Below are 16,314 nucleotides of genomic sequence, written 5' to 3' on the forward strand. Positions count from 1 at the left end.
GGCTTAGGAACCCTAACTGAGGAATTTCCTCAACTGGACTGGCTTGTGAGCATATCTGTAGGGTAGTTTCTTAACTGATCACTGATGTCCAATGGCCCAGCCCATTGTGGGTGGTGCCTCCCCTGGATAGGCAATCCTGGACTGTATAAGAAAGATAGCTGAGCCAACCTGAGAGCAAGCCAGTAAGCAGTATCTCTCTACTGTACCTGCCTTAGTTCCTGCCTCCAGGCTCCTGCCCTGAGCTCCCTCCTTGGCTTCACTCAATGATGGACTGTAACCTATAAGCTGAAATAAACCCTTTCTACCCAGGTTGCTTTTGATCAGAATGTCTAATCACAACAACATAAAGCAAACTAGAAAACAACCCTAATTAAACTCAGTCTTATCTTTGGCCTTTCCTGTCTCTGTCCACCAAGAAATGAACAGTCTCTACCACATTCTCTTTTTGCCATGATGCCCTGCCCAAGTGCATGGGGCCAGATCATGGGAAGAACCCTCTGAAATCATGAGCCAAAATAAATCCTTTTTCTAAATGATTTCCGTCAGGTATTTTGATCATAGGGGAAAATCCAATTGGCGCTTTGTTAGGCTTGAATATCCCTTTAGCCAAATTGTGATTCCTACAGCTGCAACTTACCAGATGTGCTACTGGGAAACTTCCCTTTCTTTTTCTCACTTGCTAATAGGAATACTGAAGTCATTCTTGTCAGGCTGTTAAGGGGAACACAGTGGGCACATGATAAGAGCTGAAGTCAGAAGTTCACAAGCTATACCTTCTGTTGCCATGTTTTCAACTTTCTGCCAGGCTTTTTGACTTCAGTATGACAGGTCACCCCTTTTTCTAAAATCCAAAGCCAATTCTCTCCCTGTGTTTATAGACTTCCTTAACAATTTCCTTAAGTTCCTTCCTAATACTACTTATCACAAAGCCAAACCCACCTGTTAGTTTTTTTTATTTTTCACATCAAAAATCCACTCCTAAGGCTTCCCTTTTGGTTTCTAAACTACAACAAAATGTGGGGAATCAAGAAAATAATCATATTATCTCTCACCCTTCCGTAGGTTGACTGAACTCAGCAGAGATGACTGAGTCATTTCAGAGTTTTCTTAGATGCTGAGATGGGTCTGGATCTCCCTGTATGCAGTATCCTGTGATCTCTCCAGCAGGGTAGTCAGATTTTGTATATGCTCACTTAGGTATCCCTAACCTACTAGACTAGAAGCTGACATTTTAAGCATTTGGGGCCATTTAGGTAAATCTGTCCTATCCACTGTGCTCCTTTGGTTACACAGCTCCAGGACCTACTCAAGTGGAAGATAAGCTCTACTCCCAAAGTGTTGAGGCAGGCATGACAAAGGAATTATGGCCATTTTTATCCACCCCAAATAGGTTTACTAAAAATATACCACAGAAAGCACTTGCTACCAGGTACACAAGTTGGCACATTCACCTCATTGACAAAGGCTTTGATCATGGTGATCCGAAGATCTGACCTCTTTGCTGTGTACTGGGCTCTTGCAAAAATGTGTTTCACACTGGGCATGCTGTCGCACGCCTTTAATCCCAGCACTCGGGAGGCAGTGGCAGGTGGATCTCTGTGAGTTCAAGGCCAGCCTGGTCTACACAGCGAGTTCCAGGCCAGCTGGAGCTACAGGGAGACCGTGTCTCAAAAAGACCAAAAAAAAAGTGTTTCACTAAAAACAGATTTGCTACTATTTCATGGAAACATTTTCTTTGACTCATTTCCTAAAATGATTACCTCAGACAGAGAAAAATGTAGACTTTTAACCTGTTCTTAGAGGGACATGTAGGCAAAGTTTAAAACAGAGGACACAAGTCAGCACTTCTCCTGTTGCTGATTAAAAAAAAAAAAAAAAAAAACCTGAAAGCTAAAACCAAGCACCCTTCCAGCTCTTTGCTGAAAGAACTGAAGGCAGGCAACACTGAATTCTTACAGCATCTATTTCTGCCATGCATTTCACTCACCTTGGTGTGACCCCTTTTCACACTGTGACAGAACTAGATGCCGGAAGCATCTCCCAGCAAAGTGAACCCTGCCAGAGCATCTATCTGGAGGTCTAAATGCTTCCTAAGAAGCAGAAGTAATAGCCAATTATATCACTTTATTTATTATTTGGTATTTTTGAGACAGGGTCTCCCTGTAGCCCCAGCTGGCCTGGAACTTGCTCTGTAGACTAGGCTGGCTTCAAACTCTGCCTGCCTCTACCTCCCGAATGCTGGGATTAAAGGCATGCACCACCACGCCTGGCCTAACTATATCATTTTAAATAAATGACAATTACTATTTGGAGGCATTATCAGACTTGTACAAAAGCCATGAGTTGATTCATTCATTGTTCATTTAAAACTTAGCTCTGACAAGATTCCTATACGGGGCAAATTATCAGTTAAATAAAAACATGGTAAGAGGCAGCAGTGTGGAAGTGTTCCTAGAAAGTCACTTGTAGGAGACCGCTAGGAGACCGTGTACTATTAAAACTGTAAGACCACCACCCGATGCAGCAGCAGCAGCACCTTGACTTCACTGCTTCCTTCCAGTAAAATCTCATCATGGCCGCACAAAGTCTAGCTTCTGGGCTGGTGAGATGGCTCAGCAGGTAAAGGCACTTGCCACCAAACCTGAGTTCAATTCCTAAGACCCACATGGTAGGAGATAACCAATTCCCCATAAATTGTCTTCTGACGTCCACATGTGCACCCCAAGGCATTCGTGCAACCACACACATAAATGTAATTAAAAATTTAAAATCCGGCTTCCTAATAGATAAAGATATATATACACACATATATACTTATATCAAGTATAAGCAGAAGTCAACTGAAAGTCACTGGATTTTCTATAGCTGTTCTCCCAACACCTTATCTACAAGCCAACATCAGATTCATCCTTTCGCTAAACCACTAGAGGGCTCTGAGAAACCTGTGAAAAGCTATAGTATCAAGCCATACCCAGCACCATTTCCAGGAAGCTAGCTCTCAGCCTTGGAGTGATACCGAAGCTTGGAGGATGTTGTGGAAGGAAAGCTTGTTGTTTTAGCAAGCACCATCTCTTAGCCAAGCATCCTGGTGCATGCCTTTAATCCCAGCAGTCTGGGAGGCAGAGGCAGGTGAATCTCTGTAAGTACAAGGTCAGCCTAGTCTACATAGCACCACCTCTTTTATTCAATAAAGTGGTAAGAATATATGAAGAAAGCAATCACCATTGTCAGTAATTGCTGTGGTTTTCATGCGTATCTCCCACAGGCCCACATCAAACAAGTGCATCAGTAGTACCACTACTCAAGAGGCTGAGGCTGAAGAATTGCTTCAGCTAAGGAGCTGGAGGCCAGGCTGGGCAAGATAGAGAAGCTCTGTCTCGAACAACTAGGGATAATGCAGACCTTGATAACCTAGATTTATGCCAATGAAATAAACTCACTTCTAAAATCTGGATGGGGGGTATCATTACTTTTCTTTTTTAAAAAATATTTTACTTTTATTATTTTTATTTTATGTGCCTGCATGCATGTAACTGCACCCCTCTTGTGCAATGCCCATGGAGGTCAGAAGAGGGCACTGGATCCCCTGAAACTGGAGTTACAGATAGTTGCTAGCTGCCACGTGAGTGCTCTTAATGGCTAAGTCATCTCTCCAGCCCCTCATTAATTTTTTTATACCAATTAATATTATAGGAACTAGGAGGGTAACAAATAGGGTGGTTAGGGGAAGCCTCTTTTTTTTTTTTTGCAGTCACTCATCCATTTATAGGCCAGTATGATAAAATTTCTCCTACATATTGATAAAGATGAGAAAGCCTATGTCAAACTATTGTAGTGGAAGAGATGGCTCAGTCAGTAAGTGCTTGCCTTACAAGTATGAGGAGCCGAGTTCACATCCTCAGCACACACTTTTAAAAGCCCATCATGGTGACATGGCAACTGTGGTCCCACCACTGAGCAGAGAGGCAGATCTTGGGATTCACTGGACAGGCAGCCTAGTCAAATGAATGCACTCCGAGACATTAAGAAATCCTGTCTCAAAGCATTAGGAAGACAGCATTCCTGAGAAGTAATACCAAGGCTGTGCTTTGGTGCACACACACACACACATACACACACACACACACACACACACACACACGTGCATATACAAACACAAAAGTAAAATTTTTTAGAAACACTAACTTGAAGGGGCTGAAGAGATGGCTCAGCGGTTAAGTGCAGTGGCTGCTTGCCGAGGACCTGGGTTCATTCACAGCACCCACATAGTGACTAACAACCAGGGTATCCAACGCCCTCTTCTGAACTCTGCAGGCATTGCACAACACGGGTGCAATTACACACATGCAAGCAATACATAGACACAAAAAATAATAAAATATTTTTCCATTAAAATGAAGAAAAAAACCAGCAAATATAATGGAAAATGTAATCAAATTTCAACTGCTCCCTCTGCTGTCCATTTCTGTAATTGCTATTTTTTGTTATCTTTTCACAACTATCCCACTAAAAGCCATAGTAAGCTGTTTAAAAAAAAAAAAAAAAAAAAAAGTGGGGTAGATTACATCTTCTCCACTTTACCTGAAGTTGGAAGCTGGCTCCCATGTTTCTATAGTTGGATTTTTTCCCTGAGTGCTAGGGTGCAAATACAGAGAGGTTAGATCTCCAAAAAGTGCTATCTACTACCTATTTCAGTGACAAGTCTCCAAACTTTTCAAGTTTTACATGTTAAACAAAGTTAGTCCCATTAAAGTTGAAAATCACTGTGGCGATCTGTGGGATCTACATTTTAATTCAGAGAGGAAAAATAGTGGCCAAACTAGGAAAACCACAAGTTTTGGATAGCTACGGCTAAAAGCTTCAAGATGCCAAGCAAGGTGCACTCCCATTTAATTCATCCAACAATTTTTAAATAAGGCTGTTTTTCACTTTACAAACGTTTGTCGGTCAACAACTACAGACTACAGACTTGCTTATAATCAACTTTGAAGTGTGAATTCAAAATGTAGGTTTACAGCCTTCGTGTGGTCACTAACTGGGAGATAATCGGGCCAGAGGCACTTCTAGGGGAGGCTGAAAGGTGGGCATATACTCAAGTTGAATGTGCAGGTCATGAGGCACAATAGCCAACCCAGCAGTTCTTAAACCTTTCTGGGTAAATGTTGGATTACAAAAAACTCTTCCTCCAGCAAATCTGGCTCTGGATATGATGCCTGTGTGGCAATCTGTACAAATGAATCCTTAAGCTCAGAAAATGGTTCTTGACCACTGTGCAGCCATTTTGATTTTTATGTTATCAAAAGAGCAAGACTTAACATTCCCCTCACCATCCTCACAACTTAGGAAGGCAGGTGTGCCCCTGTACTTCCAGCTACTCCTCAGCCTAGGGAACAAAATGAAAGCATTTCAAAACAAGGCAAACCTAAAGTAATTTTGCTTGCAAAATTTTCTTTTTCTTAAGGTGATGAAATGACATGAGGCTAAGGGAAAATCCATGATAACTACAGGTTGACTTTGTAGTGAATACGCTCATGGGGAAATAAATTTGACTGCAACAAGTTCGGGGAGACTGGTGTGAGTCAAAGGGCCTGTGTATGGTGGAGTTATCAAGAGACAAGGCTGCTCAAAGGAGTCAATAGAACTGCCTAAGAAAATCCATCTACACAGTGCTTCGTGGGCACTGACAGTACATCACCAGCTCCTGCAGCAAGAAACTCTCCAAAGTCTCAATGCCAAATATAACATAAACGATGCTAAGAAGTTAACCTGCTTTCATGTGTAGTGTTTCCCAAAGGCTGTGACGATTCTGCAAGACTGATGCAAAACAATCCAGCCATTCTCCAAACGAAACAGTAGCGCTTTAATATTTGTTCTAACAGCCAACATACTGTCTATAGGCAAACCCACATGAAGAAAAAGCCCTTAGATTTGTCCAATAGCTTGTGTGTAAAGACGTCTGAGACTAAATGGTTAATATTTAACATTAAATTTTATATCCATGATTTATAATTATTAATAATCTGGAGTTAAGAACAGAGTCCAAGACAGTAATCTGACCAACAATACTCAGAACCCAGGGGAAAGACAATCAGTGCTGTAGTGGGCCAATCCTACTGCTGACATATTAGTTTCTTTTATTGAACTTGAATCCAACATTGGAAAGCTATCCAAAGTACCTTCTGTAAAATTTCACTTCTTAAATTTATCTGACTGCCAAAAATAATCCTACTCTAAATCAGTATATGCCTACATTATTTATTCCTTTCATTTGTACTTTTATCTTTAAAATGTTACTTGGAAAACAGGCCATTAAAACAAAACAAACTTAGTTGAAAAATTAGGCTACATAATTCCAAGACAGATATTCACTCCCTCGTCCCCTGCCAGTTGTTGAAGGGGGAGGGGCTGTTATGCAAGCTCTGAGTAAAGACTGGACACGGTTTATTTTCTCAAGGCAATCCCCAAAACCTGACAGCTTCAGTGGCTTTGAAATTTGGGCACCAGGAATTGCTGCCATGTACATTTCTTCTCTCAAGTATTTCATATGAAACATTGTCTCAGGATTCAGGATTCTTAAATAAATACGTAAGGGCCAGCCTATAACTTTCTAAATGGCATGAATACTTTTTATTGCATTTATTTGCAAAGATACAAGTTGTGATTGAATATACATGTACACACGCAGCTCCATATTGAAAATGTCACCTTGCTTAGTGTAAAGGGGGGAAGTTCCAGAACTCTAATAAGGTGTAATAATTTACATTAAGAATCAATAGTATTAAAGGAAAAAGGTTAAGGAATGAATTATAAAAGTGGTACATACAAACCTTAAACTGTTTAAAAAATAGACTTTAATTGCATTGGCTGATACAGGTTCAAGATTTTTTTTCCCCTTTGAGTAAAGAATCTGCTGATTTCAATTCCCTGATGTCTTTCTTCTGACCCACACTTCCAAGGCATCATCTACGATTTCCCAGTGGGGTGAGAACTGCAACAGTCACTTAAAAACTAAGTGCACGCTTCTCCCCTTTCATAGTTTTCTCACAATCTTTTACAGTTTCAAGTCTACTGGAAAGCTCAGCAGCAGCAGCAGCCAAGGTAGTTTTCATAAACAATTCTCAATCATATTCAATCAACTTACATACTAAAGTCTTCTAACAGAAACATGTTCAATGGGAAGAATCCAGTTTAGAAAAAGCCACAAATCACTCTTAGAGACTAGGAAACTGTCAAGTATCTGCAGGGAACAGGACCCCTCTTGGAAACCCAATCTGCAGGGGCTTAAGTCTTATATAAAACAGCCTTGTGCCTACAAAACTTCAGAGGTCTTCAATTATTCTTCAAATAATCTCTAGCTTCCAGCAACACCTAATACAACATAAATGCTAATGAACAGTGCCAGACAGTAGTTCAGGGAACAAGAAGGAATGCAAGCGCTCCATACACACAATTTTTTTCAGCATTTTTCAATCCACGGTTGGTAAACTCCTCGTATCTGGGACCCAAGGACACAGAGGCTAACTATCCTGTGAGCTCAACCCTGGAAGCTTTGCAGAGGACACCCAGTCAGTCAAGCTGGAAAGCCCAAGTAGACAAATAGCTTCTAGGGGCTGGAGAGATGGCTCAGCAGTTAAGAACACTGGTTGTTCTTGCAGGAGACCCAGGTTCAAATCCCAGCACCCACATAGCAACTAACAACTGTCCATAACTCCAGTCCCAGGGGATCCGACAGCCTCTTCTGACCTCCTCAGGGATTGCATGACACAGGTACACTTACCTACATGCAGGCAATACATACATACACATAAATTAAAAAAAAAAAAATTTTAAGTTTAAAAAAAAAATAAGCTTCTATCTGTTGGGGGCAGTAGCTTTAACACTAGCACGGACACTTTTATACTGAAGGCAATAACTATTTTACTTGTGGACTTAAGATATCTTCCTTGGAATAACACTGGTTAGAACTGGCATTTCGTTGTCCACCAACTACCTCTTCCATCTAAAGTTGCACAATTCCACTGATGACATACGAAGATAACACATGCATACGTTCCCATTCTGAAATGTTACTACTGGTCATAGTCAGGAGTTTACACTTTTCTTACATAATTAAATGATGGTATCAAGGACAATTGTAGTAAGAAAAAGCCAGTTTCTAACTTTTCATCTCTGGATCTTCTTCAGCTGTTTATGGGCATCTCAACTATTCTGCCTCTGTATCTGCTTCCCTTTTAGTCTGATTCATCTTTTGTTCTGAAATCAACTCTAGCAGGACAGCTACTGGGAACAGGGAAAAGCAAAAGCAGCAAAAACAAAGATAAATAATAAAGTTTTATTCAGGCAGTGATTGTTGTCAGGTTCTCAAAAATACAGTAAGAAATGAAAGCAGTCAGTCTTGACTACAACCTCTAAGCTGCACTTAAACCATAAGGATTACCCCCAAAAAAACCTTCAAAGGCACAACAGGTCCTAAATTCTCCACAAGGAACAGAAAAGGATAGTTAACATTTGAGGGGTTAACATAAGCCCACAGATAGTACTTAACACATGATGGCATTATCTCAGTGAATCATTCTGAAATAAATCCCATTATCATTCTTTTACTCTTGCCTCTCAGCACACCAGAAAATTTAGGCTTAGAGTTAGGTCATGGATCCCAGATTCCAGGAGCAGTTATCCGCCTCCGAGTCCATGTTCTTGATCACTATATTAAAAAAGTCTTAGAATGTTTCAAAGAATCTCATCAACATTATGTTAAGCAAAATAAGCTCCAGCACAGAATGATAAACGCTTCATGATCTCACATGACCTCTGAGAGAATAGAATGTTTACCAAAAGCTGAGTCAGAAGGGAGGGATGAAGAGAGATGGTCAATGGATAGAGGGAGAGATGACTAGAGGAACAGCATCTGCTCCCTACTGCACTGTAAGATAACCACAACTGACAGTAGTTAATGGTTGTCTGAGGTGACAGATATGCCAATTCTTTACATCTGAGCTTTACTAACAGCAGACACATAATGAAATGTCACTGAACCCCACATATACACAAATGTTATGTTGACAAAATTATACATTAAAAAACTCCCTTAAAAACAGATGCTATGCCGGGTGTGGTGGCACATGCCTGTAGTCCCAGCACTTGGGAGGCAGAGGCAGGTGGATCTCTGTTAGTTCAAGGCCAGCCTGGTCTACCTAGTGAGTTCCAGGCCAGCTGGGGCTACAGGAAGACCCATCTCAAAAAGACCAATAAAATAAAATAAATAATAAAAAGTACTTACTTGGACTACAAGGCCGGGTGTGGTGGCATTCGCCTTTAGTCCCAGCACTCAGGAGGCAGAGGCAGGCGGATCACTATGAGTTCAAGGCCAGCCTGGTCTACATAGTGAGTTCAGGTCAGCTGGGGCTACAGGGAGACCCTGTCTCAAAAAGACAAAAACAGACAAAAAAGAAAAAGGAAAAAAAAACAGGTGCTAAACACTTTCCTTCTTTCTAAAGGAATGCCCCAAGCTAATGATAAAGTAGTGTGCACCTACTACCCTCAGATTGTTCTCATCCACCAAAGCCAAAGGACCACCATTTCCTACCTATACACAATATCCAGACTCTCCCCATGACCTCAAACTTTAGTATGTCTTCAACCCCTTTATTAGAAGCATTGCTTCTCTACACATACAATTAGGACTAAATAGGTTTCAGTTTCTACTAAAATTTCCCTGAAACTCCATTGTCCTCTTGAAAAAAGGTGTATTAAATGAGGGGAAGTGGCTCTCTTAAAAGATCCAACCCCAAAGGGAAATGAATTGGTGCACAAGCTTGCTGAGTAAGGGTAAATAAGATGGTAAGATTCCTTTCTTTCTCTAAAAACCAAGGATAAGAGTGCAAAGTTCCCCATCCCAAGGTGGACTGCAACTTTCTCTATTAGAGAAAAAAACAAAAAATAACTCATGGGACATGATACGCACCCTCCCATCACAGCACTGGGGAGGCAGACGTGCGGATTGCTAGTCTGAGGACAGAAGGGGGTCACAGAGAAATAGATCTTTCCAACACTGTGACCAAATACCTCAGAGAAACAACTTGAGGGGCTGGGATTGATTCATGGTTTCAGAACATCTTAAGGGGCGGGGAGTTGAGAACAGCAGCTAAAGTCAAGGTGGCCAGAAAGGGAAAGTTTGCCTGCATTTCTTTCCCCTCCTCCTTTTATTCCATAGGAGCCCTAAGCCTATTGGGCAGGTCTTCCCCTTCCATTAACCACTCCCTCAAACACCCTGGTCCTCAGACACACCCACAGAGATGTGCTTCACTAATCTCACAAGGCACTTCTCAATTCCATCAAGGTGACAGTCAGGATTAGCCATCACACCCTGTCTCAGTAGTAGAGTATTTGAATAGTATGTGCAAGAAAGACCCTGGGTTCAATCTCCAGCACCAAACAAACACTACCTCAGTCATATATATATGCACCTTTGATATGTATTATAAAAAGCCCTTCATAACCCAAATTACAATGAGAAAAACACCAGCCAAATTTCAGAGGAGGAACATTCTACATAGTATGTGTCACCATCATCAAGCACAAGTCCAAGAAAGCATTACCACCAGAGGAATCCAAGGAGATGTGACAACTAGAAGTAACCTGGTAGTCTTGATGGGATCCTGAGCCAGAAAAGGTTAAAATGAGGAAAGACCTGAAAAGTATCTATTTTAGCAATGAAGTATCAATAATGGTTGATTAATTTATAAGATATTAGGAACTGGGTACAAGGTACGTAAGAACTATCATGACTGACTTTCTAGTTTTTCTATAAAACAGTTCTAACCTTACTTATGAAAAATATGTGAAATGGCAAAAGAAAAAAATCATGGAAATCTTTGGGACACATGTTCAGTTTAACTTATACTCTGAATAAAACACAAAAATCATATGGTTGGCCAAACTTACTTTCAAAGGAACAAATATTTGACAACGCTAGAGTCAGTTATAGCTTCTAAGCTAATTATCTCTAAGTCCTGTTACAACACCCCAGAAATGCAAAGAATTATAGCTGTATTCTACTTAGGTAGTAAGAACAAAGTAGAGCTCTGCTGTGTGTCAACCCAGCAGCCAGACAGAACTGCAAATGTCACTCTTCCACTTCTCCTCGGTAGCAATTCTGTTCTGTGTCTCTTAGAAATGTACAGGATGTTAAAATGAAATTGTAATATATGAAATCTTTAAAGATGTTCTATGGAGGACCAAGTGAGGTGGCAGGAACGGTAAGGAACCCACCAATACAGTACTCTGTATTCCTATCTTCCTCGCATGTTTCACTTACATTTAGCTCCAATGTTACATAACTAAAATTAGAGAAGATGAATTCTGAATTTGGTGCACTAGTTATAAATCAACTGTACTTAAGCCACTACTACTACATACAGGCATTACACAGGAATTCTGTTTATCACTACAGCATGAAAAAATAAAAGAATACATTTCAAGATTATGTACTAGAGGTACATAAAAGTAAAGGTAACAACTTTGAATTAGTTAACTAATTGCAAGAATACTTTAGTTCCTAGAACAGAATCAGCAAATCTAACATCAGGAAGCAAGAAAAGCCAAGAATCAGGTCCCAACTATAAATGCCTCAGACTGCCCTCAATTCTAAGTATTCTGATGAAATACAAACTCTCTTTGGGATATGACCAAAAGGAGGCTTCAGATGCTACAGCAGCAGAGGCATTTGGTCCAGCTAAGTAGTTTATGTACCCAGCTGGTTTTGAGAACATAAACTAAATTTTCCCATATGAACAAATGCTTCAGAGTGAAGTAATGATCAACAAACCATCCAGAATTACAGTGGTCCTCTCGAAATAAATTCAGCCAACTCTGAGAGGTAATATACAAATTATTAGAAAAGCATTCCTAGGGACTAAGAAACAGACAGCTGGGACTGCTACTTCCTCCTACTACATAAAAATAAACAGGTTCTCTCTCTCCTTTTTCTCTAGCTTGAGTAATAAAACCATGTAAGTCAGTGGAGCAAATAAAGATTAGGATAAGCTGTCATCCTCCCTTTCTTTTCCCTTACTTAATCTACATGGTCAACTAAAATGAGTAATATAATCTATTTTCACTTGTCAATCAGGAAATTCATAATAAAACAAAAATGTTTTTCTAGCAGGCAGCACATACTTATAAAGACAGATAAGATGGAAAAAAAACACAGATATGAGTGAACAATTTTTATTGAAACCCTCAAAGATTAAAGAGGACCAAATGGTGAGTTTGGGTACCATAACAAAAAAAAAAAAAAAAAAAAAAAAATTCACCTAACTGTACCATCATTCACAGGAATGAACAAACCCAAACACAACAAAATTCAAATTCAAATTCTCAAGTAACTGCTACAAGTGAATGTAAATGAACTAATCATTTCATCATAACCTTCCTTTAATCATATGAAAAAGGGAATTTACATGGCATAACAAAAGATATGCAAAACTTAATGAAAACACAATTCTCTAAAATCTCAAAAACTTACTTTTAAAGGATGCAGAATGCATTTGAAATGACTGAATGACTTAAGCTGATTTTTTTTTTTTATTGCAAACTGTTTTAACATCAGCTTAACCCCTCATGCATGGTACTCAAAATTACACAGCTTTTCAATTAGAAAGATCACATATTAAAATGAGGAATTAAGCACTAAAAGGCTTTTTTTTTTAAAGGAATTTTCAAGTACCAGTATGTATAGTGAAAGAATACTAATTTGGTTACATTTCCCCTTAATGTCAAATATACAAACTATAATACCTTTTCAAAATAAAATACCCACATAAGGTATAGAATTATTCAAATGAGAAACTGGAAGAAGATTAAGCAATCAGTTTACTAGGCCAATGTCTTAACTGATGGTTATACAAACATTTGGTTACATGTGTCTTCTTGTACAGCCCAGACTCTCTCCCTTTTGGTCCCCACAGTTAAGAAATATTCAGTTGGTTGTGCTCTTGAGACAACCTGTAATCATTTCACTTAGAGGAAAAGTATCCTATGAACAGACCAAAAAGGAAGAGAAGGTTGATGATTTGGGGAAAACAGAAATGAGAAAACATAAATTACCAAGCAAACCTTTTTTTTTTCTTTTCCCAAAGGAATGCTGCACCCATTTCACTTAAGATTAGAAATCCAGGGTAAAGGCACTGGGATGCTCTCCTACCATGAATAGACTCTCAGCCATGCTGGTCCTGCCTGAGTCTATTGCAATCAGCCTGCTCACTGGGCATTTCCACGGCAATTCTCACATAAAAACCTAACGTAAATTAAACAAGACTGAATTCATTTATAATGTAACTAGTTTTATAAAAATATCCAGAGTTGCTAATAAAGCACCAAGAAAAAGAGCAGCTCAGGGGAGGACTCAGTCCTTCCTCCAAGGTCACCTTTTACAGTTTTCTCCAGTAGGACCTCCAGGATAACAACAGTCATCTGCAATGTCCTACCTATACAATCTTAGGATATACAACATTGCTGTGCTGACTGTACCCAAATGCCGATTTTCATTATAAATGCTGAGACGTGTTACAAGATTTCATGGCTTAGTCTCAAAAAGGTAAATAGGTGCAATTTTCCTTTATGAAAGTTTTTATTCTGTAATATACCATTAATATTTTGATGTTCCCTTCAGTAAACACTGATATAACTACACTGGGACTACCAAAGAACTGTGAAGTAGCTAAGGTTATTTACAAATACTGTATTCCAATTTAAAAAAAAATACAGTATTTGTACATTTTAAGAAAACATTGTACAAAAAATTATATAAACGAAAAGTCTCAAAGAAATATCTGTCAATAGATTTTTGAGTTGAAGTGAACAAAGTCCATAGCAAATTAAAATATTTCTAAACATGATGTAAACATAAACGGAGTAATGCAAAACATCAAGGTATTCAAATCTACTGTATTGCTATTTTCACCTTAACATATCATTCTACATAGCGTTTTCCTTTTGGAACAGTAATATAAGGGGCAGAACATTACTTTCATAACCGTATGCCATCAAATCAGTTAATACAGATGCACAACACGTTCAATTATACAAAATCAATTTGTTTCAAGATACAAAATTAATGTTGATATGTAATTAATGAAAAAAATAAGATGTTAAAAAGATAACTATAAGAATACCCAAATATATGCTGTATTCCCACTTATATAGATCTGATCAATAAAACATCAACACATTCACTTAGATACTGATTTAATTCATGAATCAAGGCCATATTTTCAAAGTATTTTAAGGATGCCAGGACACTGCAAAAGCTGGAGAAGAGAGTTAAGGAACAGTATATGCTTGCTAAACAAGAACTATGTTTATTTAGCTAGTGAATACCTAGAGTAATAAATTTTAACTTCATGATAGCAATCAGGCTCGCAAACACCCAGAAATAGGAATTAAGGGTTTTAAATGTAGTTATAAAGGTCATAAAAAGTCTGATTAGACTGAGGTACATTTACTCAAAATTTTGAGATTCATTAAGTGGTAGAAACAAAATAATTCCTCAGACAAATGCACATTTCTCAGAACACATATAACTGAGGGAAGGGAGAAAAATGTGCATTAAGTGGTGAAATCCACCAAGCTGCATATCAATATTCTGTTACACCAAACAGTTTGAAGACAAGGGAAATGTTCTAATATAATTTCAGATTATGTTTCATTTGGCTAAAATAGAGCATAAGGTTGCTTTGCCATATTAAAAGTTTACTACGGTAATTTTTCACATAAACAATTAGACTTGAGCTCCAGGACTAAATATGGCATGATTATTTTGTTTTTAATCTGTCAAATAGCTAAAAACTGACAATTTAAAAACTACAACAAAGGAAAAGTTGAAGCAGCGTGACTCTCACATCACTGAACCACTTCTGATGGTTAACTGTTAGTACTTAACAAATTCAAAGAGTTAATGAATCCTTGCATTCATTCAGTCTTCTGTGCCTTAGCTAGGATGCATAATTACAAAAGACAGCAGATACTGGTAAAAGCTTCAGGACAGAAAGTGCTTGACGAAGTTACAGTTCTCAAGTGTGTTTGGTGAGAGTATAAGGGCAGATGCGCTGATGAAAACCATTACAAGAAGAGTCAATTTTGTGTTAAAGTGTCCAAAGATGTCACCTTAAGCAGAAAAAAAAGCTTTAATAACGTCTTCTTTGACTGATTAGGCATTTCCAGAGTCTACATCATTAGTGTTGTAATTTTAATAGGACATCCATCCGGTGGTTATTGTTTGTTTCTATTTCTCTCCTGAAAGAAAAATAAAGAGAACTGTAAGAAAACACAATAATCATGTGGAGATTTTAACTATACACACATGAAATGTAAATCATTTCTATACATCTCTTCAAATATGAATTCAAATAAGTAACTGAAAACTGTTTACTACTATGCATCACAGTAAGATGATTATTACAAACATCTCAAATAAGGAACTCCCAAAACAAACTCCTATTTCAAGAGACCCTATGTACTCTCTAAATCCCTATTTTTCCACAAGATTTAAGATAAGAATAATGTAATAATGCTCTTTGAGTTTTTCCACTAAAGTCTGATGGTGTGGTATACCAACTGGAAAGCTACTTAATGGCTAAGGTAAAGATAAAGCTGCATAAGATATTATGATTTCAATATTAATTCTGGAAATTACTTTGATTAAAACAACTTCCACTTCTTATTCTCACATTCAGCATATTATAACTTTCGATATCAAGAATAAAGGTGGCTGGTCGGGGCTGGAGAGATGGCTCAACAGTTAAAAGTAATGACTGCTCTTGCAGAGGACTCAGCCTCGATTCCCAGGACCCACATGGCAGCTAACAACCATCCATAACTCCAGTTTCAGGAAATCCAACATCTTCTTCTGACCTCCGCGGGTACTGCATGACACAGGTGCACGTATATATATGCAGGTAAAACACTCATGCACATAAAATAAAAGTAATAAATCAAATATTTTTAAAAAGAATAAAGATGGCCTAAAATACTGTCTTCCCATGGTGGTTGGCTATTCTGGAGGAGGAAGGGGAGAAGAAAAGGTAGCAGAGATGAAAAGTAGAGGAGATAACAAGGTATGTTAGAAAGGTTTAATAAGGAAAAACAATCAGTTATGATGATGAAGATAATCTACCATTTAAACAGAAACTGGAGACAATGTTACAGTTTGAACTGTGATTAACCTTTAAAGAATCACTAAGATACACAAACTGCATACACAGGAGACATATCTCTCTTTATAATGCCAAGCTACCAATTCAAGGAATGAACACG

General features: G+C 38.6%; 1 protein-coding gene across 1 annotated transcript in view; it reads right to left on the bottom strand.

Moving 5' to 3' along the window:
* Positions 1–12,214: 12,214 nt before the first annotated feature.
* Ythdf3 (YTH N6-methyladenosine RNA binding protein 3) overlaps positions 12,215–16,314 on the bottom strand; it is a gene marked incomplete in the record, with an annotated part of 34,796 nt that continues 30,696 nt past the window's right edge. Inside the window, 1 exon segment of the mRNA XM_017799227.2 lies at positions 12,215–15,294. Within this exon segment, the coding sequence (XP_017654716.1) occupies positions 15,271–15,294 (24 nt within the window).

The sequence above is a fragment of the Nannospalax galili genome, unplaced genomic scaffold (genome assembly GCF_000622305.1).
Source record: "Nannospalax galili isolate Female #2095 unplaced genomic scaffold, S.galili_v1.0 scaffold397, whole genome shotgun sequence".
Taxonomy (NCBI): domain Eukaryota; kingdom Metazoa; phylum Chordata; class Mammalia; order Rodentia; family Spalacidae; genus Nannospalax; species Nannospalax galili.